This window comes from Trachurus trachurus (genome assembly GCF_905171665.1).
Source record: "Trachurus trachurus genome assembly, chromosome: 2".
Classification (NCBI taxonomy): domain Eukaryota; kingdom Metazoa; phylum Chordata; class Actinopteri; order Carangiformes; family Carangidae; genus Trachurus; species Trachurus trachurus.
In genome coordinates, this window is record NC_139914.1 from 2088391 (window position 1) to 2113192 (window position 24802).

The window sequence follows — 24802 nt, forward strand, 5'->3', positions numbered from 1 at the left end:
TGTGTGTGTGTTTGTGTTTGTGTGTGGTCCTGAGTCCGTGTGGCAGCGCCGATGAAAACTTGTTTGAGCGGAACACGCATCGGATCTTTCGTATTTTCACTTTTTTCTTTTTCTTTTTTTTACTCTAATTGATGGTGAAGTCCGATGAGGCGCTGGGAGACGGGAGGAGGAGGAGGAGGACGAGTGTCTCCATCAGCTCCGCTTCCAGCCGACCTGAGGTCAGTCCACATCTCCGTCTAATCAACTCTTTATTACCTCCAATTATCATTTCTAACAACTATTATTCCCGCCGCGCCGGTGTCGATTCAACACAACCACAACGAGCGGAGACACATTCGGCTTCACTTCACTTATCTCACTTTATATTTATGTGATGAATATTTAATGCGTCCTATTATAGAGGTTTTAATGTGTTTTTTTTTAACATCATTATTTCTTATAGTGAGTTATTGTTGTTAATAATGAGCCTTAGGGGCTTTTATTGTGGTAGTATCCACATAGAATCCCTGTGGTGTTTAATACAGCTTTAAATCCAACACCTTTTCTTTCTATTCTTTTATCTGTCTCTCTCTCTCTTTTCTCTCTCTGTGTGTGTGTGTGTGTGTGTGTGTGTGTGTGTGTGTGTGTGTGTGTGTGTGTGTGTGTGTGTGTGTGTGTGTGTGTGTGTGTGTGTGTGAACATGAATATTCATAATTACATAAACACACAAGCGGCTGCAGAGGAGAAGCTCAGCAGCAGCAGCAGGAGGAGGAAGATAGAAATAATATGAAAATGAAATAATCAGTTGACAGTGTATAGCGTCTATTGTCACGTGCGTGGAAAAGCGCGCGTGCACGAGCGCCTCCTTAGCCCTGCCAATAAGGTCATCTGATAAGCTGCAAATCCTCTCTCACACACACACACACACACACACACACACACACACACACACACACACACACACACAGGCTAATAGGAATGTGGGTTTTTCCAGTGAGACTCTTTCTCTCCTTGCTCTCCCACATGGTTCCTCCTCCTCTTCTTCTCTTCTTCCTCTTCCTCACTCCTCCATCCTTTTTTTTTTTTATTGTTTTCTGCCACCGTCCTCCTCCTCCTCTTTCTCTTTCTCTTCTCTCTCCTCTTCTCTGTCAACTATTATAAACGCAAACTGATGGGAAAGTGACACACACTCACACTGTTGTCCTCCTCTCCCCCGGAGGCTAAAGCCAGAAAACGAGCGTGTCATCGTTTTTCAGCTCCACGTGAAGGTGCACCCTATTTTGTAATGAATGGCCACTCAGCACCACACACACACACACACACACACACACACACACACACACACACACACACACACACACTTTCTCTCTCTCTCACAAACTCTTCTCCATGTTCGATGTATTGATTATAGACTGAACAGGACCGATCAGTTCTCCGTCATGTCTCTGATGCTGCAGCTTCTTATTAAACTCATCCAGTGTTGATGTTTGGATATGAAGCTACAGCCGACACTTATCTTCTTTCTGTTTTATTAATCACACCATTCATCGTTTGATTGATGAAAAAATCCCCAGAAACTTGTAGATTTCATAACATAACTTATTAAATCCATCTTTAAAAAGCTACTGGCTCATAACATTACACCCGAGTGTTCAAATATCTTGTGAAAATAAACATTTATTAATAGTTTTGAAGCTTTGAAACGTCGACAGCTTCATAAAAACACAGATTAATCAATAATAAATGACTAAAATTGAAAGTTTCATCTACTTAGAGGCTTAAAGTCACGTATGATCTCACAACGTAGCTGTAAACAACATTGAAACCAAAGTTTGATGTTGTGTTGTTGCACATATTCATAGATTAATGCTCTGCAGCACTTTTAGAACCGTATGCTTTAAAAACATCTTTAATTATTGATTGATTATCAGCGTCGTGACCAATCACAGGTGTAAATGGTTTCTATCTGTGGACGTGTCTCCAGAGCAGCAGCAGTTTTTTTATTGCTGCCTTCAATGGTGCTTTCAAGGACAACAACCTCTTCTCCATCAGACGGACGCTTTTCACCAGATTCTCTGTGTTTGGTCCTTGAATGAATAGAAACACACACACACACACACACATACACACTGTACACAATCACCCGGCAGCTGACATCTAATAACCTTTCAAATTAAAACCCAAGTGGCTGAAACGTGAAACCGCTGCGTGGCATTAGCACGTAGCCGCCATGCTAAACACTTGACACGGGTTATAAACGCAACATAAAAGCCACTTCCTCTCTCGTTTCTTCTTAATCTGTCGACGGCTGAAGGATTTCTGGAGTGGAGGAGAAACTGACGCTCGGCACTTAGCAAAGTCATTTACCTGGAGACTCATCCTGACAGAGAGAGGAAGAGAGAGAGAGAGAGAGAGAGAGAGAGAGGCCATTGTAATATTTTGGGATGACTTCTCCCGGTGATGAGCGATGGCGTTGTGACTAATGCACTTGACCGCGCGCCAAGTGGAGGATTTTAATACCGGTCCATTTTCACCTCAGGATGAGAGAAACGGCGAAGAAGCAGGAATGAGACGTTCACTGTCCTCCAGAGTTAATGACCACTTGTTGCAGCACGGGTTCCTTAACAATTCCACCTTAACAGACAAACACACACAGGCCCACAGGGGGACAGTAGCCAAACAGACACAAAAGGTGAAACTGGTTTAAAAAATAGCCTAACACTTTCCTTTCTCTGCTACATTCAAGGACGTCTTTGCCCCCTGAGTTCTTGTTAATTTCTGCTGCAAGTGTAAACACACATGCCGCGGTGCATGCTGGGAGCTGAGCTGCATCGCCGCAGGCTGCAGCAGAGCGACGACTGCTCAGTGTTTTAGTTCCTAAAGGTTCGAGAGTTGAACTAACAAACCGCAAGAAACCAAAGAAGACCCAACCACCGAGGAAACTATTTAAACAACCAAATTCAGAAAGAAAAAGTATAAATAATCAATAATCAGAACAACGCAATGTGCAGTAAACAGAGGAATCTGATTTTGGAGGTTTGCGACGCACATCTCAGCTTCTTGGAATCCTGCACAGACTTTCATTTGGACTTTTCAAAGGTCAAGGTCGCTGCGTTGAAGCGACGAGAACGATCTGGTGCTGCTGCTCTCTGAACCCGAGGAGGCTGAGATGTAAATATTAGATGAAGCTCGGTGTTTCCAGGTCTGTGTCTCGCTCTCGTTCCTAATGCAGGAGGCGATAAACTCTGCAGCCGCCCGCCCGCCGTTATTACAGCAGCGTTCATCCCGGGGATTAGGGCTCCTGGCTAATTAAACTCTGGACTCCCGGGCGTCGTCGCTCTGTCAGCCCGACTGAAACCACTTCATCATTCCACTCAGTCATAAAAAATAAAAGAAAACTTCCTGTCTGTGTGTCTCCAGTTGTGAGGACAGTGAACGCACCATCCCCCCCTCCCCTGCAGCAGTTTGCAGCAGACGTTCCTCTCCCCTCTGTGATTGAAACACAAGTTCATTTCCCAACGTGTTAAACTCTCGTCGTTTGTCTTTCGGCCCCTGGAGGTTTTTTTGTGTCTCCTAACAAAAGGTTTCATCTTCTCCGTGGATCTGCAGGGGTCGTTCACATGGAATCCAGTTTGTTCTCATCTCAACGCGGCCTCCCGCTGCGTTTCCCACCTCCAAATCGTTCAGAGCTGTTCTCACATCCCGCTGCATTTAGCAGGAATCCGCTCAACCTCGAATCAGACAGTGTCTCTGTTATTGATCGCTCACTTTCAAACAAGAGGAGGGTTCTTTATTTATTTCTTTATTTATTATCGACGCTGCAGGAAAAGGGAGTTTGTCTGGTTTTCAGCAGCAGATCTCCCACGAGGAGCCGCTCTGAGACGGCTCCACTTCCCAGTATCGTTACAGACTTAAAACACAAACCAGAGCTGCAGAAACTTGGATAAAGACTCAGAAGCAAGTTTTTTTTTTATTGTTTTAGATGATAAATCATTCAGAGCGCTGGAATTTAGACAGTAATCTGTTTTTATTCCACTTCAGCAACCTGAAAGTAGCACTACAGTGGCCCTGAAGGGTCAACACACCTGCAAAGACACATCTTCATCAGTTTGAGCTACCAACGCTTGATGCTCAGGCTGCTCTCTGCGTTCGTTCACTTGGTTTTAATTTTATGCTGCTGATTCTCTGAAGCTTCATCATTTTTTGTTGCTGTGGAGGAGAGAGAGCGATGGATTTTCTTTATTTTTTATCTCATTAGATAAAACGTTGTCCTTGGGGGAGCGGCTGACATGAGCTGGCTTTTTGGATATAGAGGTAATAAATGAGACCGTTCTGCAGAGCACAGTTGAAAACACGCTGCTGAAAACCGATCTTTAACCCGTGAGAAGCTGAATTAGTTTCCTTGACTTCTGACAGCAGCTCTCTGGAGGCCACAATAACAGATTTAATGATTTCTTTTCTTTTTTTTTAACCTGTTTTATTCCCAGTAACACAATGAGATCTCGGTGAATTTAGCCTATGTTTTGGAGGAAGTTCTGACCAGCTGTTTGGAGACACAAACATCTGGATTGAGTCCTTGGGGAGGGTGAATAATTGATATGAAACCTGGCTGATAAAAGCTCCAAACACTGGAGCTGTAACGACCTCCCGTCTGTAATCTGATTAAAAATGGCATCATTAGTGCGTCGATGCAAACGTTCCCCCTCTCCACATCCTGTCGGGGGAACGCGGCGGTGGCGACGTTGTTGTGACCGAAGGGAACCACGTTTTACTGCAAAACAATTTCTCGCTGCCTCCACTAATCAGATTACAGCCCTCTGCTGACTTTGTGTTTTCATGCACAAATTGAATCACAGCTCAACTCTGACAAGGAAGTCGGAAACTCGGTGGATAAAATCGGAGGCGTAAATACTCAAAACACAGAGGACAGGAGGCCGAAACATGCAGCATCCCTGCAGCTTGTAGTTGTACTTTAGAAGATGGGAGGAGGTTTCACACCCAAAATACAAGATATTTTAAAATATGCATGTTCACCACCTGCACAGGAAGCTCTTACGGTTTATTTAAAACACATATTTGCACTTTAAAACGGTTAAATCGGTTTTAAATTAAGCAATTTTAGAAGTAGAGCCCAATCGACCATCTGTCTCATTCACTGTTGGTCATTTAGTTCATATAAAATGTATCTTTAAGGTCGTTTTATTCCTGTTGGGGAACATTTAGAGGATTTAGAAAGGTCGATACAAAAAATATAATAAAATAAGAAAGTTTCATGTCAGATAAGAGGCTTAGCTGCAACAGCAGTGACTTACAACACACACACACACACTCCCCACGTTGTGTTATTGCTGCACAGCGTCAGTCTTTGCTTCTTTATCACCGCTTCCCGCTCAAAACTTGAATCTCTTTTGGTTTCATTATTGCTTTTTCGATTTTTCCTCTTCCTCGCTCGTGTTCTTTGCATCGATTTGGGAAAAAGAAAAAATAAATAATAAAATCCTCTCTCCCCCTGCTCAGCTCGCAGCTCATTTCTTTCCTCAGCACATCCCTTCATACTCTGTTACTTCAGAACAGCACTGATATTTGTCAACCTTATTTTCTGCCGCGGCGCTCTGACCTTTGCCGCCGTTAACTGTGCTACTGATCTAGAAAATTAAGCTTCCTGCTTGGGGAACTTGCTCCACATTCGAGCCTGAATGGAGATGTGTTTTCTCATGTGTTTATCCAGATGAGAAGCCGCCAGTGAGCAGAAGGCGACGATGGCTGCCCATCGAATCATCCGAGTGACCAACAACAACCACATCCTCCCTCGCTGTAAGTCTGAGGGGACGCTGATCGACCTCAGTGAAGGCGTCTCCTCGGCCAGTCTCAGCGATGTCAAAGGTCAGAGTCAGTTTGTCCATCCTTTCCTATTTGTTGGTTTTATTTTGTTTCATTTTTTTTTTTTTTTTGGTTGTAAAAACGTCACATCAGTTGGAAACCCCTCTTTTTTTTTTCTGGCTCTTCGACTTCACTTGGTTGCACTTCATTACAGCTTTGTTTACATGCTCCACATACGCTAATGAGGTGAACTAAAAATAGTAAATTATGCAGTGAATTATGCAGCTCATCTGCTCATATGTTTAAGTAGTGATCTGAACAGAAATAAGGTTTCAATTACGCAATCAAGGACTCAGACTCTTTAAAAACCCACTGATTTAATCAGCAGCCTTTGTGTCTGCTCCTTAGTTTGAGGATAATCACATCACTGCAGCGTATCGATGATTAATTGGACAAATCAGTGACAAAACAGTAACAAAAATCTGTGTTTCCCATTGCAGTGCCTTCTCCCAGTGCCTTACGGCTGGACACTTCCTCCTCCTACGGAGCCGCACAGGAAGTGGTCGCCATCAAGGATTATTGTCCCAGCAGCTTCACCACGCTGAGGTTCTCCAAAGGCGACCGCCTCTACGTGCTGGACACGTCGGGCGGCGAGTGGTGGTACGCCCACAACAACACGGAGATGGGCTACATCCCCGCCGCCTACGTGCAGCCGGTCAACTTCAGGAACTCCTCGCTGAGCGACAGCGGGATGATCGACAGCCTCGGGGAGGGGTACGAGGAGGGGTCCAGGGAGTTTGGGGGTTTGGGGGAGTGGACGGGGATGAGCCTGAAACCTTCCCTGACGTACAGCAACAGCCCGTTCTCCGTGAACCCGTTCATCTGTCCGTTAGATCAGAACTACAAAGACGGCGGCGTTAGGAACTCGGCGGACCTCGTTCTTTTTGACGCTCTTGCATCGCCGTCTTCTTGCTCGGACTTTAACGCCGACACAATCATGACCAACGGGTTCAGCAGCTGCCACGTCAACGGCTCCACCTCGGCATGCACGAACCAGGAGGTCCTACCCAACCTGCACAGGGATAACCCGTTTTTCAGGAGTAAACGTTCCCACAGTCTGTCGGAGCTGTCCGTCCTGCAGGCGCAGTCCAACCCGACCTTACCGTCCTCTGGATTCTTCACCGGCCTCAAGGCTCCGGTGCCGGAGCAGTTTCAGAGCCGGGAGGACTTCAGGACTGCTTGGTTGAACCACAGGAAGTTGGCCAGGTCTTGCCACGACCTGGACTCGTTGGGGCAGAGTCCTGGCTGGGGTCAGACTCAGCCGGTGGAGACCAACATCGTGTGCAGGTTGGACACTAACGGAGGCGTCGTCCAGCTTCCAGACACCCACATCAGCGTGCACATCCCCGAGGGCCACGTCGGTGCAGAAGACTACCAACAGATCTCCATGAAGGCCTTGCTGGACCCTCCGCTGGAGCTCAACACGGACCACTGCTCCACCGTGAGCCCCGTGGTGGAGATCAAGCTCAGCAACATGGAGACCAAGTCCTTCATCACGCTGGAGATGAAGGTGTCGGTAGCGATGAAGAAGGAGACCTGCCACACGGCCGAGGTGCTCTGTGTCCGCAGCGACTGCAAAGAGGGTCCGTACGTCCCCATCCCCAACGCCTACGTCTACAAGGACACGGTGCAGGTGCAGCTGGACAGTCTGGAGCCCTGCATGTACCTGGCCGTCGTGGTGCAGTCGCAGCGCCTCGGCCACAACGCCACCGTCTGGGATTACGTGCAGAGGAGCGTGACGTTGGGGGTTTACGGACCCAAGCACATCCACCCGTCCTTCAAGACGGTGGTGGCCATGTTCGGGCACGACTGCGCCCCCAAGACCTTGTTGGTGAGCGAGGTGGGCCGGCAGGCGTCCTCGACTCCGCCGGTGGCGCTGCAGCTGTGGGGGAAGCACCAGTTTGCGCTGGGACACCCGCAGGACCTGCAGCTGGGGCTGTACTCCAACATGTCCAACTACCAGGTGAAGGCCAGCGAGGGCGGCGGCGTGATCCGCGGCTTTCAGGTCAAACTGGGGAAGGTCAGCCGGCTCCTGTACATGATCACGTCGCACAACCCCAACAGCATCTCAGACTTCACTCTCAGGGTCCAGGTGAAGGACGCCCTCGACTGCATCCTCACGCAGTTCTGCGTCCAAACCCCGCCGCCGCCGCCCAAGACCACGGCCAGGATAACGGGCCAGAGGAGGTTCCTGAAGAAGAAGGAGGTGGATAAGATCGTGCTGTCGCCGCTGGCCGTCACCTCCAAGTATCCAAAGTTTCAGGACCGGTGCATAACCAACCTGAAGTTTGGCAAACTGATCAAAACGGTGATCCGGCAGCACAAGAGCACGTACCTGTTGGAGTACAAGAAGGGCGACGTGATCGCTCTGCTCAGCGAGGAGAAGATCAAACTGCGAGGGCAGCTGCGGACCAAAGAGTGGTACATTGGATACTACCAGGGCAAGATGGGGCTGGTGCACGCCAAGAACGTTTTGGTTCTGGGGAAGGTCAAACCCATTTATTGGTGCGGGCCGGACCTGACCACCACCGCGCTGCTGGAGCAGATCCTGAAGCCTTGCAAGTTCCTCACGTACATCTACGCCACCGTGAGGACGGTGTTAATGGAGAACGTGGGGAACTGGAGGGCGTTCGCGGACGCGCTGAACTACGGGAATCTGCCGCTGAACTACTTTTGCCGGACGGAGCTGGACAACGAGCCGGAGAAGGTGGCGTCGGTCCTGGAGAAGCTGAAAGAGGAGTGCACCAACATGGAGAACAAGGAGAGGAAGTCGTTCCAGAGGGAGCTCATGATGGTAAGACACGTTGCTTTTCCATTTCCGTGAGTCATGAAATTCCCACCGGGCTCGTTTGACGTCTCAAAGTTTGATTTTGTAGAGTTACATTGACCTAAATTCCTTCATAGCTCCTCGCATCCACCGTCTGAAGGTTTGACATTTAGACTTTTGGCTGAGAAAGGAGGGGAGAGAGAGCTCTGATCTGACAGCTGCTGCTTTAAGAAGTCATTAAGCGGCGGCTCCAGAAGATGTTTCCTCTTGTAAGAGTCGGCCTTTGTTCTTCTTCTCGACCTCCAGCGGCTTTAAAGTGCAGCTTTATTTATGTGAACGCTGAAGCCATGAGCGTGACCTTTAAAAGAGCCACACTGTTGGGATGAAAGTCCGTCACACTCACAACCAAAATGTTAAAAAAACGTCTTTAAATTCCTCCATCATAAAAAAAAACACCCAAAGCTGCAGATTCTTCTATTTTAAAAGCTGCTAAAACAGAACAATTTGCGTTTATTTTTGACAAATTGGATTGTCCTTGAGCAGAGAAATAATGGTGGCGTCCTCTCATTTCCTGCGACAGTTGGAGGCCGTCGCTGCAATAACATTGAGAGTGAAATGTCGTGCGTTACCACAACACTGCAGCAGCCTGAATGATGAACATTATGAACAGGAGACGACTTCTGTCGGCGTCTCTCAGCTGGTGGCTGCGTCGTTAAAAAAAAAAATCAAATTTCCTGCTCAGTCAGAGTCGCTCTCCGTCTCATTGATCAGTGCATCAGCTGCAAGAAAAAACAAAAGCGTTTTCCGTCCATTAAACCTGCACATCTCCCTCTCCCGCTCTGTCCCGCTCCTCTGATCCCGTGGGAATCCCGCAGGATGGGATCTCACAGGATTTTCCGAAACGTTGTCAGCCCCCAGGGCGACACGAAACCGGGAGGATTGGAGTCCTCATGAAAGCAGAGCGGCTCGTCTCGCAGCCCGAGGCCGCTCACCGCGGGGGAGCAGCCGTTATATGAAAAATGGAGGTGTTGGGATGCCGCTGTCGTCGCAAAAAACAACACTTTCTCTGCTGCAAAATAGTCCCGAGACGTTTTCCCCTCCCATTATTCACAAAGTACTTTAGCACAGTTACATTTTCCAGCTGCAGTTTTACCTGAGCGGAGCTGATGGAGCGTGCACGGCGGCGTGCTCGGAGCAGGCCGCAGGTTTCAGCCGGGGGTAAAGTGCCCGGCTAAATGGGACTTTGACAGCAGCTGTGAAGGTAAATGAGGCCGCGACTCACTTTTTTATTCAGAGCGACACACCTGAAGGTCACGTGACCTCCGCCATAATCTGACTGATCTCCACCGTGCTTTCATGTTTCATAAGAGGCTTTTATTCTGGAGGCTACACACGGAGCTCCTGAGCTTTTCTGTCTCTAAACTGAGCTTCATCTGGGTTTTTAATGTTCACTGGAAAGTTTCTTAAAGAGATAGTTCAACATTTTGGCAAATTGGCCCATTGCCTTAATCCCTATAGTCATAGCAGTAGGTTCGTTACCTTTAATTGTCGGTGCAAGCTATTTTTAGAACGGCGGAGCAGAGCCGTGAGCTGCTACGCTACGGAGGCTCATGGGATTTCTTGGTTTCCCTCATCAAACTCATCAAATACACAATCCAACAACTCCACAACGCTCTGGTGGACAAGTTGTGACCTGCACATTCACCACACTATGAGATAATAACACAACGTTACCAGACAGAGTTGTTTTAGAGGGAAATGCAGAGACTGCTTGATGAAAAACTGTCCCTGAAGGCAACGTGCATCAGAGGTTTTGCATGAATTTCCCTCTAAAACAACTCTGTCTGGTAACGTTGTGTTATTATCTCATAGCGTGGTGAATGTGCAGGTCACAACTTGTCCACCAGAGCGTTGTGGAGTTGTTGGATTGTGTATTTGATGAGTTTGATGGAGGGAAACCAAGAAATCCCACGAGCCTCTGTGCACAAAGTCTAAAGTTTACAAGCTGAAAGGCGCAGATTTTACTCAGAGACAGTGAATGCATCACCTGCTCGACCTCCATAAATCTCTCCTGTGTTAAACTCACTGTGTGGCGTTCACTGACACAGATCTGTCTGGTAACGTTTGGATCAATACTGCGGGGTTGTGTCTGGGTCAGAGGAAACGTCACATCTGTAATTCTGCTTCTTTTGACTCGTTGGCTTCGTCTTCGTCACAAAGATTTTAAATCCACACACATCTGCTGCTTCACTGCCTCACCTGTGTGTGTGTGTGTGTGTGTGTGTGTGTGTGTGTGTGTGTGTGTGTGTGTCCTGCGACATTTCCCCCCGCTGGGCAGTGGACTGTCCTCCGGCTGCGGCACCACCAGCTGCTTCTTATGTAATTCTGACTCAGTGAAACATGAAACTTTAAAATCCACGATTAGCAAAACAAAGACTTTTATTGTTTTCTCTCGATGACCTGGTTTTTATCGGCTCAACTCCGTCTCACTGCTCCGCAAAGTCGAACTCAACATAACTTCACGCACACACACACACACACAGAGAGAGAGAGAGAGAGAGAGAGAGAGAGAGAGAGAGAGAGAGAGAGACGCAGGCCGGACGTGAAAAAGTGCATGATGGGACGTTGTGTTGTCGCCTGTAATGAGAGAGGAGGGTGGGATGTGAGAGAGGATCCCAGAGGAGAAAGAGGAGCGAGGTGTGGCGTCGCTTTGACTTTATTTACAGCTTTACAGCTCTTTTTTTCTGTGGAACAATAACTCTGAGCTAATCTCAGAGTCGCACTCATGTGTCAGGTTAAGGCGACGCTCATCCACAGATCCAGAGGGAACAACAACGGTTAAACCAACTCCACCATCTCCTCATCAACATCTGGATAAATCAAGGTGTTTCTCTTGTGCATAAGTTACATTTCTCCTCCTTTTTTTTCTGCCTCTGTGTCTGTGCAACGTTAAAAAATGAAAGTGTTGCAGCAGATCAAGCTTCCTCCCTCCCTCCCTTTCCTCGCTGCCACAGTAGCCGACAGGTGTTCCCATGTGAAATGTGAGCTGCCATTGATCAGGAGCAGAGCTGGAGGCCATGAAGGGAGGAGGAGGGGGCATCCGACACCGCCGAGGCAGATCTTTTAACGCCGCGGCTCGAGTTACGAGGACGAAATGAGAAAGCCTTCCCTTGTGCTCGTCATTTAATAATAGATCCATGCACGGAGAAAGAAGAGGAGGAGGAAGAGGAGGAGGAGGAGGACGTAGATTTCCATCTAAAACCTAAAGACCCTCGGTCGATAAACTTTTACAGCAACAGCAGAAAATTAAACTCCATTACACCTCGTCCCTCCAGAGAGAGCCAATAAAAAAGCAGCATGTTAATTAAGTGATAAATATTTAACGGCTGGAAAACAGGAACAGTGGAGGATTTTCAATGTAAATCCAGCAGGAATCAACCTCGTCTGTACAAAACTGTAGAAACTAAAACTCAATTATTATTTTTTTTTTTTCAGTTTTATTGCTCTAAATTGTCTTTTTTCTTTTTTTTCCCCCCTGGTTTCTCTCTCTACCTGTCAGCATCCTCCTCCCTCTGTTTCTCCTGTTGAGGTCTTTTTGTGAAGTGGAGCTCATTTATCCGCTCAGCTGTCAGCGCCGTCTGTCCGTCTGCTTCGGGGGCTTCACCGCCGTATATCGCCGCCGCAGCCGCTCTATTAATAGATCACAATCGTCTTCGCCGTCGACCGACGAGTGCAGCTGGAGATTCGCTCGAGCGTCTGTCGTCCGGCCCGATTCACAGCCGTCGTATGTCGAGTTTAATTGCATTAGTTAATTAAGTTTTAAGAGACATAATCACCGATGGTGTTAATGGGACGCCACAGGGAGCTGTTCACGGCCCATTAGTATTTACATCTGGAGGACAAATACACTCACTCACAGTGTTTTAAAGGTTTTATTTATGCGTTTTATATTTGATTTTATTCCTAAATGTGTTAGGAGTGATTCCTCTATTGTGCTGAAACCTCATATTCTCTTATGTTTATGCAAAGTTTGCTTTAATCTTCAGGTTCAGGAGTTTAACCAGCGATATCAACGTGCTGTGTTTTATTGTTTTCTCATTACAGCTGCAGCACTACACAATAGATTTTTACCCATAAGCCTTTGCAAACCTATTTGAAATCATAACTTTATCCACTTGAAGTTAAATCCACAGCGTGAAAGTGAACAGAAAGTGAAGGTGAAGACTCTGACAACTTGTCCTCAAGCAAGACGCTGACGTTTGACCTCCATCTGCTGCCGTCTGAGCAAAAACTCAGGTTTACTGTTTTAGTTTTCCAGTCTAGACGACAGTAGATGCACTCCCTCGGCCTCTGGACTTTTATTTTGAAGCTCAGACTCCTTCCTGTTTCCTCCTGTTAATCCTTAATCTCTCCTGCATGAGAGGAGTTCCTGATTTGCATTTGAACGCATCACGCTCCCTCCCAGACAGTCACCTCAAGTGTGTGTGTGTGTGTGTGTGTGTGTGTGTGTGTGTGTGTGTGTGTGTGTGTGTGTGTGTGTGTGTGTGTGTGTGTGTGTGTGTGAGGCCTGAATCAGCAGACAGACGATGTCACAGCAGAAGGCCAAAGTGCTGGTCGGCCAGGTGGTGGAGCGAGGTAGAGACAGACAGAGAGAGAGAGAGAACGTCCACTTCAGATAAGAGCGATGGAGGACGAGAGGACGAGCGAGTAGAAATAGATCACTGTCATGAGTGGGAATAACACGACCTTTGGGTGATGAGGTCACTTCCTGTTTCGTCTTTTGGGCCATTTTGCTTCATTATCATGTCTTCTTTCAGAAAAGTGGAAAGAAATGGTAGAAAATCCACATTAAGGTTTTTATTTGACTTCATTTTGTCTCTTTCGTCAGTAAATTTCTCTTCAAAACTTAGTCTGAGCCATGTCATGTCAGGTGTCCTGAACAATGATGTGGCTCCAAAAATGGTCATCTCCTCCATATCCGCAACCAATCGTAAAAGTTCGATTGACAATAACAATCTATGGAATTTTACAGTCCAAGTCTTTAAGGCCGTTTTCTTAGGAAAGAGTTTTTCAGACTCAGACTCTGAGCTAGAAATCTCCACTTCAGCAGCACTTCCAGACACCAAACCTTCCACTTTGATCCCTGTCTATATTCGTAAGGTTTTTACAGAGGGGATTGTTGATATATCATTCACAGCCTCATTTATACAACATTTTATTACTAAAAACATGGAGAAATTTGATTTATTTTAGGGCTGGTGACAGTATTTTCTCATTTACAGAGTGATAAAAAGAGATATCCACAATCCTCCTCTGTAAAAACTAAAGACTCTAATATGTCAATGAAATAAAACAAGAATTTTAAAAGTGGCTTCATCCATTGTTCAGATTTCTGTTCTGGAAATATATGCAAATTAGCGCATATTTAATTTGATACGGCCTCATTTACATATTTAAACATAAAATTTGACAAAACTTGTAATACAAAATGTTTCATGGTGAAATCTGTTACTTTACATTTTTAGCGTCACCTGTAGCTCTTAGTTCGTTTGGATTTACAAGTAATCCAGGTCCATCACGTCGGTCACCACGGTGACCACAGCCAATGGCAACAGCAGCATCTGGCAAACAGCCAATCAGAGCAGCAGACAGTCTGTCCTACCTGGCACCAGACTGGTGTCATACACCTCCGTCAGGTCACACCCCGTAAATAGTTCATCTATTTAACATAAGTCAAACAATTATCAACATTTACTCCTCAGGTTGTGATTTAAATATGAATTTTAACACTTTAAATAAATAAAATATATTATAATAATAAATATATCAACTGTTGTGTTTCAGTGTTTCGGCAGAGCAACGATAAATCTGTTTTTAGTGTCGTGAATTCAAGCAGTGGCGAAGAAAAATCAGCGTGAAATTTGCTTCTTTTTGACTCAGATTAGAGTGACGCATGTGTGTGTGTGTGTGTGTGTGTGTGTGTGTGTGTGTGTGTGTGTGTGCTGCTTTGAAGCTGCACTTGACTGACAGAGTGGCTGAATCAGTAGAAACCGCTGCCTGAGCTCCATTAGCGGCAGTCAGAGCTTTTCTTTTTTCTCCAGAGGGACTCACTCAGCCTATATAATTTATATTTCCTACATATTCCTGGGCCACACAGTGAAAAAAAAACTCAGCTGTTATCAGTGCAGTGGAGTTACATGACTCACGGCGGCTCGGGGGCTCGGGGGGCTCGGATAATAAAGCAGAGATTCCACCTCATCACGTCCAGTGGATTGTGAAGATATTTTCCAAAAAACAGGACTGAATATGAAACTTAATGAACAACTGAAGAGCGTGTCTGTAACTCTGTATATATAGAAGGTGAATCACATCGTGTTGCATTCAGGGATCCTCAGACAAATCCATTGTTGTTGTCATTTAATGACACGTTTCTGACGCCGCAGACGGAAAAAAATCTCCAATTCTGAGTTGTAATTGAACGCACCATGACAGGAAGAGCTCGTACTCGTTTCCTTTGTCACTAAATATTATTTTCTAATCTTCTATAACGTGATGTGACATTTGCAGTTCCTCTAACGGCCACTAGAGTGCAGCTCAGTCAAATGTTAAAGGTCCAGTGTGTAAAATGGCGGGAAAACCGTGATATCTAGCGTTCAGATTCTAGTTTGCAGCAAAGTGACGGTGGCCTCTGAGGACAAAAAAACTTGTTTACGACGATTTCAGGAGCATGGAGCGATGAGGTGAAGATCTAAACCATTTTAAGATATGTCTGCTGTTTCCTCCTCCTTCTTCTTTCCTTCTCCTTCCTCTTCGTTGGTTTATTTATGAACGTGAAACTCTTGAAACGCGCTCTCTGATTGGCTGGATTTTCTGTACAAACATGGCAACGCTCTCTGAAGCAAGACCCCTGCTATATGTAGATATAAAAGAAGAATTATAAGGCAACGAAAACCGAACAAATTTTATTTTATAGCGATTATAGACTTATACTAATAAATTCATGGGTAGTTTATTCAGATTTTTGCCAATAAACCTTGTTAATTATTACACACTGGACCTTTAAAATCAAAGACACTTCGCTGTGCTAATTTAATTGAATGTGATCAACACAGTTTATTGATTAATTACAGCTGTTTTATCTCCGTGGGCTTCCCTCCGCACCATAGTTACGGTATCTCTTTGCTTTTCTGCAGGATTTCGACTCTTTAGTTGAAAAAATCTTCAAGAAAAAAACAAAAAAAAGGAAAAACCTGCATCTTGCTGAGTGTTTTGTTGTTGTTGTGTGTTTGTGTGTCTGTGGCTGTGGCAGCTAAAGAGAAACCTCCCCTGCTAAGAACCTGAAAGGTATCACCACAGGACAGCGCATCGCTTTGAAGTGTGTGTAGGTGTGTGTGTGCACGACCACACAGCAACACCACTATTGTACATTTTTTTACAAGAAAATACAGAATCGCCTGCAGCAAATTTTCTGCTCAGCTGCTTTTATTAATGCTCAGTATTTTTAACCCTCGTTTAGCCGGGTTAGTTCATTAGATGATATTTGCAGCAGCAGTCTGAGGTCTATCTTCATCCTCATCCTCCTCATCCTCCTCATCCTCCTCATCCTCCTCAGGCCTTATATACAGTTGATGAGGAGAGAGTTGGCTCCTCTGTTTGTCTTCCTGCTCCGGGGACCAGTTGAAAGACAAACAGCTGATCTCAGCGGGACGTCGCATTAAGAGCAGCAGAAACCGGAGGCATCTTAAAACCATTAAAAAACATTTTTTCCTCCGCATAATGTTTCCTCTCTCCACAATCCACTTCTGGAATAGGTTTTATATTTACTACTGGAAGATTTTTGACCCCCAGTGAGCAAATTCTACCTCATCAGGTCTTTTGCTTTAATTATATTTGCTTTAATTTTATTTTTTAGGTCATAATAGTGATGCTCTGCTGCTGAACTGTCATATTTATTGGGTTCATGTCGTATATATTTTGGTTTTGGTCCAGTTAGAGTCGTGCAAAATTGTGCTGCATGCAGAAAATGAGAGATTAACGACAGATAATCACAGAAAAACTCCGAGTTTCTGTTTTTGTTTGTATTAAAGTGAAGATTTAAGAGTTTGAATTTGTTCAAATCGTCCAAAGAAAACAGAAATTAGACCTCAGGGTCTCAGAGTCCAGTAAAAGAACAAGGAGACAGGTAAAACATGGACGTGTTGTAACGATCAATCCGTGTGTGTGTGGTCCCGCCAGGCACTGCTGAAGATGGACTGTCAGGGTCTGGTTGCCAGGTTGGTGCTGGACTTCGTGCTGCTGACCACGGCGGTGGAGGTGGCGTCGCGCTGGAGGGAGCTGGCCGAGAAACTGGCCCGGGTGTCACGGCAACAGATGGAGGCGTACGAGGCTCCGCACCGAGACAAGAACGGACTCCTGGACAACGAGGTGAGACGTGGGGCCCTATTTTGATGGCGCAACTCAGGGTGGCGCAGCGAGGCGAGCCCTGACGCAGCTGGCGCAGTGGCATTTTCCTCCAGTGCAACAAGGTGCGCAGCGGATTCGGTAAATTGGCAGACTGCTGTGCGCCGAGATGGGAGTGGTCGCGCAGCAGGGGGAGGTGTCGACAGATTCGCCGTGGCGCAGTGACAATTTGTTGCAGATAGACCGCGCGGAGAGTGCGCTGAAAGCTCGCCAGCTCCAACCTGGTCTAATCTCAGCGCAAGGCGAAGCGCAGCCAGCGCAGTGGTAATTTGACTGCCCAGCGCGCAGTGCAGACACGTCACCAAGACCTCACAGGCAGATTTCCACACTTCCAGGCACATTTAAATGCAATTAATAATAATAATAATAATCATCATCACAATAACCCCTATTTATTGTATCTGAATCAGCACATACACCTATATCTATATAGATTGTCCCGTCACACTGATGGCAGATCAAAGGCTTGCGTAATGGAAACTCAGCCTGACTGAATTAACACAGATGAAACCACGGAGGGACTGAGACAGCCGTGGATGTCCCAAGAGCAGGTGTTGACACTACACACTGTGCCGTTGCAGATGATCAGCTATTTATTTACTTATTGATTTATTAGGGGCCAGCGCCGCATCGTCACGCGACCATAACAAATAAAACTGAAAACAAATAAACATCATCTCTCACAGCAAACCACAATCAGGAGGTGTTTGTTTATGTTGTGATCTGTGCACACGTGTTTAAATATAGGTTAGATAGATAGATAGATAGATAGATAGATAGATAGATAGATAGATAGATAGATAGATAGATAGATAGATAGATAGATAGATAGATAGATAGATAGATAGATAGATAGATAGATAGATAGATAGATAGATAGACCTGGATAACATCATAACCTCCTCCCTCCCAGACTACTTTTGCATCATCAGCCCGTGAGGTCTGTTCGCGCGACCGGACACTGCGAGCTTGGACCGGACCAGAACATCAGTTTCCTCCCGTCTCACTTGCTCTGACAGATTGAGAGCTGTTGCCCAGTAAAAAAAACAAAAAAAACAACAACACACACACCCCTTTTCCATTCATAAAGACACTCATATTTAGTAACCTATATTTAAACACGTGTGTGCACAGATCACAACATAAACAAACTGTGCGTAAAGGAGGCATCACGGAGCGTCTCTCTTTTTCTTTTTTCTTTAGAATTTACCTGAGAGGGGAGATGTGAATATCTGCTCACTATGATGTGGTTTGCTGTGAGAGATGATAGTTTATTTGTTTTCAGTTTTATTTGTTATGGTCGCGTGACGATGCGGCTCAATAAATCAATAAGTAAATACATAAATATAGCAGATAATCGTGTAGTGTCAACACAGCAGTAATCCATCCTCATCTTTCATCTGTGCAGCCTTTGATGTGTCATCAGTGTGACGGGACAATCGATATAGATGTGCTGAATGTCTATATGCTGTAATCTGTAGGTGCTGATTCAAATCTTCTCTTCCACGGTGAAATCAAACGTCCGCCTTGCGCGCGCGGCGGATTTAAAGGCGAGGAGAGGAGCTCATTTGATTGGTGAAGATCTGACTCGGCTGTGTCAAACCCACTCCACGCCTTCTCTCCTCCCTCTATGCCATTTGCGCCGGTGGGAGGGAAGTAGGCGGGATGCGCTCCGCTGCGTTTCGAAGGAAAATCGCAATCTGCTCCTGACCACTCCCCGTTGGCGAAGCGAAGGCGAGGCGCAGGCCTGATCCGCTCCGCCTGCACCTAGTTCACGAAATTAGAGCCCGAAGAGTTTGAAGTTTGTTTTTGAGGAATTTTTTGATGATGAATGAAACGACACACAGAGTTCCAAAAAGTAGACTGAATAGATACAGGAACTCATTTATCCCTTCCGCCATTAAGGCACTAAACAGTAATATGTAGCACTTTATTGCAGAACTGTAGGTTTTATTAAAGGGATAGTTCACTCAAAATTCAAAACTCATTATCTACTCCCCCTCATGTGGACTAAGGGCTGGGAGAAGTTTCAGAGTCCTCCGTGGCTTCTCTGAGTTACAGCGCGGCTCCGTGCAGCAGTATTTGTCCATATGACGGTAGCAAACAGAGCTCACTTTTCTTCGTCCAAAAAGACACACCAAAAAACATCCAAATACCTCCATAGTGCTCGTCTGTAATGTCCCTCTTGTATTGAAGCCTCGACATGAGAAATTGTTCCGAAAAAAATTTAATAAGTCTATATTTTAAGCTTGTTTGTAGCAGAAGCTCCCAGTTGCTCTTCCTGGTCCATCCAAATCTCGCGCGATTTGCATTGACACCAGTGCAAATCTCGCACTAAACAGTAATATGTAGCACGTTATTGCAGAACTGTAGGTTTTATTACTATAATTTGACCGGTTTTACCTTCTTTTATTTCTTTTTTTTTGTATAGTTTTATAGTTTTATTATTTTTATTATTTCACTCTTGATCATATAGTTATTTTTTTATGCAAACATTGTGAATGTAGCATTCTAGTTTATTTATGTGCCATTGGTTTTATTCTATTGGTTTAGTTTTTCTCCGTATCGAACCACTGCGCACACAGCACTTTAACTTAAGAGCTGCTGGTTTGATCAGTTCTATGGATTTATTGATTTTATTGATTTATTTGTATAGAGTGGAAGCACACTTCACGTCAAATGTGTGAAAGTACTTTGTATGAATGACTCGTATGTATTGTTTTGTGTATGTGCAGTGGCTCCGAGCCCAAAACACATTTCCTCTCGGGACAATAAAGTACAATCCAATGGAAAACTGAAACCCTTCCCTCTCTCTCTTCCTCCGTCAGTCCATGTGGAAACCGGCCTACGACTTCCTGCTGACCTGGGCGGCGCACGTGGGCGACAGCTACCGCGACGTGATCCAGGAACTGCACCTGGGTCTGGACAAGATGAGGAACCCCATCACCAAGAGGTGGAAGCACCTGACGGGAACGCTCATCCTGGTCAACTGCCTGGACACGCTGCGGAGCGCCGCCTTCTGCCCCACCGGATACGGAGACTTCGCCGTCTGAGGAGGACGGAACCCCCGGATCCCGATCTGGATCTGACTCTGGATCTGCACATCTGCACGACCTGGACCCTCCTCCTCTACCTCACCGCTCCGTCTCCGTCTTTTCCCGGACATCGGAGACCTGAACCCCTGCAGAACCCGACCCCCCGGTCAGTTTGTCCTTCAGTCGTTGGGTTTTTCTTTTGATGAATGGGAAATAAAAAACAAAAGATGATTGGTTTTTATTTGATTTTCATTTTGAAATGCTCATGTTGTATTTCATACACTGCCCGTCCAAAAATACAGTCACCACTTGGATTTAACCAAGCTAATAGGTCAGAGCCTCCCATTGGATAATTACTGCATGGATGATGATGTTTCAGCTGGAAACAACTTATTTAACCCTAACTGATGCAGTCTCATTTCTTAAACAACCATGTTGGAAGACACATCCTGTGTTCATCTGTTTCAGAAGGGTCAAGTTATGAATGAATCAAGCAAATAAAACATCTGAGGATATTACTGAGACTATTAAAGTTGGGTTAAGAACTGTCTAACGTATTATGAAAAACTGAAAGGAGAGTGGGGAACCATCATCTTCAAGGAAGAAACGTGGTCAGATCTGAACCTGAATTTGAAAAATGAATGCAACTCTGGATGGAAATAAATGTTGTGACGTTGCAGAAGCTTATTGAAATGATGCTGCAGCAAATGCATGCTTTAATCAAAGCTAAAGGCGGTCTTTTTTTTGGACTGGCAGTGTATAACAAAAATAAAATCACTCGGCGACAGAAACAAAAAAGTGTTATTGGTTTGTTTATTTGTTTCTGTTGAGCGGTGATTTTATTTTTTGTTATGTGAAATAGAAAATGAAAATCAAACTGTTTTCAAAATGTAGTTACCTGCTCTTTGACTCAAAAACAAGAACGCTTTGTGTTTCAATTTTATGTTTTCATATTTCAAAATGAAAAATCAAATAAACCAATGTGTTTTTCTTTGTCTTTTAATTCCCATTCATCAAAAGAAAATCCAACGACCAAAAGAAACACAGACGTCCTGTGACCATCTCCTCACTGATTTCTTTTGCTTTGTTGTTTTTTTTTTTACAAAAGGAGGCAAAGCAGATGTTTTTTAACCCCTGCAGCAGAGCTGGACCTTTGGACTCTGTGTTTGCTTTGCCAAAATCACTTTAGCTTTGCAGTAGAGATGTTGCGTATCCACCGATTCCAGATATACGTCTATTTTTTTACACTTGATGAGGCGTCAGCTCCCGTCGTGTTCCGGTTTTTCACTTCTTCTATTTATGAAACGCTCACGGATGGAAACTCCAACGTGTTTCACAGTGACTGAATTCAGAGGAAATGAAATATAATAGTTTTTAATGAGCTAGTTCTGTTCTGATGATGTAGCTTTGTGTTCAGTTTGTGTTTAAAGACGTTTTTATCGTTCTGAGTTTTCTCTGTTTGTCTGTTTTTGTCTTTTTCTTTTCTTTTCTTTTCTTTTCTCTCTCCTCTGTGCGTTTGGTGGCCGCTGCAGTGTTCTGACATGAAGCCGATCTGACTTTATATATTTGTACCGAACGCCGACTGAGTATTGAAACATGTCGCATCAACTGTGACGGGTCGCTGATCTGAAGTCTGTTCAGAAGGTCTTAATAAAAACAAGAAAAATAAAACACACAAACAGAGTGAAGAACTGAATCTCTTCTGATTGGCTGAATGGTTTTTTTGTTTTTTTGAGTGATCCAATAAAAACAGAGCAGATTTCAGAATAAAACGCTCAGAGAAACCAAATCCTGCAAAGTTGTTGGATGATGGTGGGTTGTGACATCACAACGTCACAGTATGGAGCTTTAAAGGACAATTCCGGGCAAATTCAACTCAGGGCTGTATTTTCCTAACGTTTTAGGTCTAAAAGAAGGAATCTGAAGATTTTTCAGTTTAATTGCTCCTATTTTGCGGTAGTTGTGTCTGTCCCCGCATCGCCACGGCAACGATGAATGGGAGCGGATGGAAGTTCTGCTGCTTAGGCTGTTTACATCCCTCAAAGCCGCCATTTTTTCCCACAGACAGCGTCAATGTGTCAGGAGCAATTAAACTGAAAATCTTCAGATTCCTTCTTTTAGACCTAAAATGTTAGGAAAATACAGCCCCGAGTTGAATTTGCCCAGAATTGTCCTTTAATGTAAACATATTGTATTATTAGACTTTTCCACGGAGCCGTGGTGAAGAAATCTGTTCTGCCTTCATGAGTTTGTGAATCACACAGCGCTCGTTTAACGTGTCGCCATGAATCCCACACACACACATACACACACAATACTGCAGATTCCGTCATGTAAACACACACACACACACACACACACACACACACACACACACACACACACACACACACACAGAGGAAACATCCAAAACATCACACATGGATGCACAAACGAGATCCCATGTACTAATTCATGCACAAACAGCACACATGGACGCACACGAGTCTGTCCACATATGCTCCTCTCTCCCAGACACACACAATCCTGCATGCACACACAGACACACACACACTTCAATGTGCTTAATTAAAGAAGATAATTATTCTCCCTCAGAGGACAGACCACCTTGACAGACTCGTCCTTTGCCTCTCAATGACTCACCCTCAACATTCCTGCTCGTCTCCTGGATACAACTCAGACCAAGGCTGCGTCTCTGTGTGTGTGTGTGCGTCTCTGTGTGTGTATTTGTGTGTGTGTGTGTGTGTGCCTCAGCCTGAGAAAGCAGCTTGTAAAAGTGTCTAAATGAACTCAAACTGTTTGTGTTCACGTCCTCGCCTCTGTCGCTCTGATGGAAAAATCTAATATTTATTTATATAAAGAGGTAAAAAATGAAACCCAGGTTTGTCTCTGAGCTGCTCAACTGAAAACATCTTCCCAACACCAAATAATAATCAATTACCAGCAGATATTTCCCAGGTATCGCTGACGGTTGAGTCTCTCCATTAAATCCCATAATAATCACTAGAGATGTGAGTCGTTCATTCAGGACAAATTGAAGCATTCAGCTGCTTTTTCAAAAATGCTAAACAGGTGGAGAGATGAAAAGCCTCAGGTCTGTTTCATCTCCCCGGTGTGAAAAGAATCCTTCAGTCATGAGACATTAAAGTGTTTCTTCTGGGGACACAGAAAGGAGTTGCACAGACCGTAACCTTAAAATAAAAGAGAGACTGTTTAGTTTATTATCTTGTTTCTCTGATAAAATGAATCAAATGTGAGTTTTTTAGAGTTTTATCATGTCATGGTTTCTGGACTTCCTGTTTTATTTTGAAATCCAGTGTGTCTGTGTGGGCTTTACTTCCTGTTCCCTCTGTTTTAATTGACCACCTGGGTTCAGTTTTCCTCCAGCTCTCGTCTTTGTGGCCAAGTTTTCTCCTCCGTTTATGGATCATTGATTCCTGATTGGATTTTATTTCACCCTCCTCAGTAAGTTTGACCTTTTTTTTATTATTATTATTCATTTTTTAAACTGTGTCTGACTTCCTGTATTGATTATCTGTTGCATGAGCTTGGTACAGGACATTTTCTTTCCTGCTGCCAAAGAAACAAAGGTCAAGAAACTCTAAAAGGTCAAAATGTTAATATGTGCTCACAGTTTGATGAATAAAATATGAATCAGACGAATAAAAAACTTTATATTTGCACCAGAAGGACGTTAAGCTTTTAGCTTCGTCTGCATTTATAGTGATTAAAAAGCATCTTCAGGCCAAATTTGAATCTTTACTACAAACATAAAGTATCATTTTTATAGCGGAGGTTCAGTATTTTCACCATAAATCCAACTAATACGACAGGAGGTGTCGTAATAAATCAGCAGAGCAGCGTTTATTAACAGAGTAAATGAAACTGAGCTGATGAATTCCCCCAAAGGAAGTTTCTTCTTCCTCCTCTTCCTCACCTGGTGTGTGATTAAAGGGATAGTTCAACATTTTGGCAAATTGACCCATTGCCATAATCCCTATAGTTTTAGCAGTAGGTTTGTTACCTTTAATTGTCGGTGCAAGCTGTTTTTAGAACGGTGGAGCAGAGCCGTGAGCTGCTCAGAGCTACGCTACAGAGGCTCATGGGATGTCTTGGTTTCCCTCATCAAACTCATCAAATACACAATCCAACAACTCCACAACGCTCTGGTGGACAAGTTGTGACCTGCACATTCACCACGCTATGAGATAATAACACAACGTTACCAGACAGAGTTGTTTTAGAGGTAAATTCATGCAAAACCACTGATGCACGTTGCCTTCAGGGACAGTTTTTCATCAAGCAGTCTCTGTATTTCCCTCTAAAACAACTCTGTCTGGTAACGTTGTGTTATTATCTCATAGCGTGGTGAATGTGCAGGTCACAACTTGTCCACCAGAGCGTTGTGGAGTTGTTGGATTGTGTATTTGATGAGTTTGATGGAGGGAAACCAAGAAATCTCATGAGCCTCCGTAGCGTAGCTCTGAGCAGCTCACAGCTCTGCTCCGCCGTTCTAAAAATAGCTTGCACCGACAATTAAAGGTAACGAACCTACTGCTATGACTATAGGGATTATGGCAATGGGCCAATTTGACAAAATGTTGAACTATCCCTTTACTAAGATGCATGTTGTGTTTCCTGTTCACCTGCTGCTGCTCCTCCCTCCTCTTCCTCCCTCAGG

At 44.7% G+C, this 24802-nt stretch overlaps 1 protein-coding gene across 1 annotated transcript; it reads left to right on the forward strand.

Annotated features, from left to right (window-relative positions):
* Positions 1-5738: 5738 nt before the first annotated feature.
* On the forward strand, positions 5739-20139 carry LOC310996814 (SH3 domain-binding protein 4-A-like; the record flags this gene model as incomplete). The annotated part of the gene is made up of 4 exons (XM_083986305.1): positions 5739-5862; positions 6300-8653; positions 16862-17050; positions 19915-20139. The coding sequence occupies 4 exons, from the start codon at positions 5739-5741 to the stop codon at positions 20137-20139; spliced, it is 2892 nt and encodes a 963-aa protein (XP_083842431.1).
* Between the last annotated feature and the right edge of the window lie 4663 nt (positions 20140-24802).